At 37.0% G+C, this 2500-nt stretch overlaps 1 protein-coding gene across 1 annotated transcript in view; it reads left to right on the top strand.

Moving 5' to 3' along the window:
• LOC138007398 (serine/threonine/tyrosine-interacting-like protein 1) overlaps positions 1-2500 on the top strand; it is a 3541-nt gene that overhangs the window by 1031 nt on the left and 10 nt on the right. Inside the window, exon 1 of the mRNA XM_068854277.1 lies at positions 1-2500. This exon is cut by the window's left edge and continues 1031 nt beyond it; it is cut by the window's right edge and continues 10 nt beyond it. Within this exon, the coding sequence (XP_068710378.1) occupies positions 1-533 (533 nt within the window). The 3' untranslated portion in view covers positions 534-2500.

Genomic DNA, 2500 nt, shown 5'->3' with positions numbered 1-2500 from the left:
AAGCTCTTCCTTTTATGTGCACTACAAAGGATCTTACCATCCGTCGTGACCATAAAGAAATAATCGTCTACCCATCTCTCATTTTGGAAGACCAGATCTACTTAGGTCGAGGGGACCAAGCGACCAATGAGAAGATAGTATCAGACTTGAAGCTTACACATGTCATCAACATTGGAAGTGAGCATCCTTCACCATTCACTGATCAAATTCAGTATCTTAACATTAAACTTGATGACAGTCCTGCTAGTGATTTAAAATTGTATTTCTTAAAGGCTTTTCAGTTCATTAGGGATGCTTTGTCTGCAGGAGGACGAATCTTGATACACTGCAATCTTGGTGTCAGCCGCAGCTCGACAATTGTGATTGCTTATTTAATGAAATCAAAGCAATGGAGCCTTAAAATAGCTTATGACTTTGTAAGGGATCGGAGAACCTGTATCCGGCCTAATCGTGGCTTCTTACACCAGCTGGCAGACTGGGAACAAACTTTATTTGGAAAAAAGACAACTGATCCTGATGACTTATGGTTTTAAATGCCTTATTGCTTTTGATTCTTAGACAAAGCTTTCTTGTTGGTTTTGAAAGCAAAAAGGAGTACCAGGATTTTAAAAGGATGGTGTCAGTTGAAAATTGCATGAAATCATTAATTAGCTGGGACATAGAGTGCACAGAGAGGTTGTCAAGTGGTTTTTATAGTAATCTTTTACTGGTAAATACCCCATAATTTAATGTCTTAGTTGCACATACAATGTACAACTTTGATTTATCATAGGACGATGGAAAACCCCATTTCAACCAAGGGCTTTAGAACAACAACACTATCGTGTTGCCATCTTGTCCCAGCCAAAAGAAGGATTAGGACTGAACATTTCAATGAGAGAGTTGACTTTGGCTTGTTGGCATACATTTCAAGGGTTAAGGATAAAATAGTAATAACTTTACTTTTAAATTATTATTCCACTGTCAGGCTATTTTACTTTGTTTGGTCAAAAGAACATGCAAAATTAGACAGTAATACACTGTTACGTAGCAGCCCGGGTTGGACAGTTTAGAACAGGGCAAATACAGACGGAACAGGAGTTTTTCAATGAGAGAAATATTATTATTGGTTTTGACACAATGCAAAGCCCAAGAATTTTGCTTGTCGTCGCTTTTCACTGATCATTACGTTTATCCGGTCAAACAACTTAGGGACATTTGAATTGTTTTGTCTGTGTTGTTTTCATCGTTCATACAATCAATACGGTTCAATAATGCATATGTAACTCCCTATAAAATAATTAAGGTTTCCTAAGGGGGATGATTTTGTCCCTGAAGATTCCCTACAAGCTTTATTGCCTTGGTTATTTCTAACCTATGGTAAATGCCATGAAAACTGAGAGGTTGATTGGTACTAACTGTGCTTCAACCAACTTGGCCAAGGTATCTTATTTCAATTTCTTGATCAGTGACTACTTTGATCATTATCCACAAATTTCAGACTTTGGTGATCTTGTAAATATATTTAATTTAATGGTGTTAAAAGTTAAGAAAGCCCAAATCAAAGAAGTCAAAAGTTACATTGCAGCCGAGAAAATGAGGATAATGATGCACTATTACCATTATAATGTGGTAATCAAGTGTAGCGAGGAAGAGCACCCTGGACATGGTTGTAGGTGGCTGCCAGCAAAAATCACCACCTTCTTGCTTGTCTTGGTCTGCTTCTCTTCCACACTGTTGGCTTGCAGATGTAACTCCTTCCCTCCTTTTCATGGTTTCACCTCCTATTTTCACAGAGCTCTCCACCATGAGCACTTCTGAGAATCTGAGAACCCTGCATGAATTCTAATCTACTGTGGGTATCACCCTAGAGTATTTTATGACCTGCTAGTCATTTTTTACCGTGAAAAGGTACTGAAATATTTGCTGATCTGTGTATTTATGTGGGGCTGGATAATGTGCAAGCCAGCGAGCCATGCAAATTTCACTTTTAAGTCTAAGCACCCATTTCAAATAGCGCTGAAAAACAGTTATTAAGTCTAAGCACCCATTTTAAAACGGTTAGCTTTCAGTAACTTTGGCTCGCATGATTGGCAGCCATGGCTTGCACATTGTCCTAACTTTATTTATATTTAAAGATGCATGTTTAAGATATCTCTGGTGTTGTCATTACATAATAATTATTTTGTTATTTGGCACTATGAATTTTCTTGGCCCAATGTAATTGCCTTATTTATGCAATGAGTGCAGTAAAATTGTTATTGTCTTCATTACGATTGTAAGAATTGTAACATACTCAAGATGTAAAGAATCTTTTTACCAAACTAATTTATTAGGAATACAGTTTCATGTGCAGTCAAACTTTGAGTGCTGTTGTTTTTTAACTGTTTTAATGATTCAAAATGCTTATAAAAAGATTAGTTTTCATCCTGAATAATTATTACAGTACACTTTCCCAGCAGAAATAGCACTGCAAAAACTGGGTGTACACTTGCTCAGCAGTAGTGAACTTTAGGTTAGG

This window comes from Montipora foliosa, chromosome 6, assembly GCF_036669935.1.
Source record: "Montipora foliosa isolate CH-2021 chromosome 6, ASM3666993v2, whole genome shotgun sequence".
NCBI classification, from domain to species: Eukaryota; Metazoa; Cnidaria; class Anthozoa; order Scleractinia; family Acroporidae; genus Montipora; species Montipora foliosa.
Note: the sequence above shows the minus strand (reverse complement) of the source record. Positions and strands in the feature narration are given on the sequence as shown.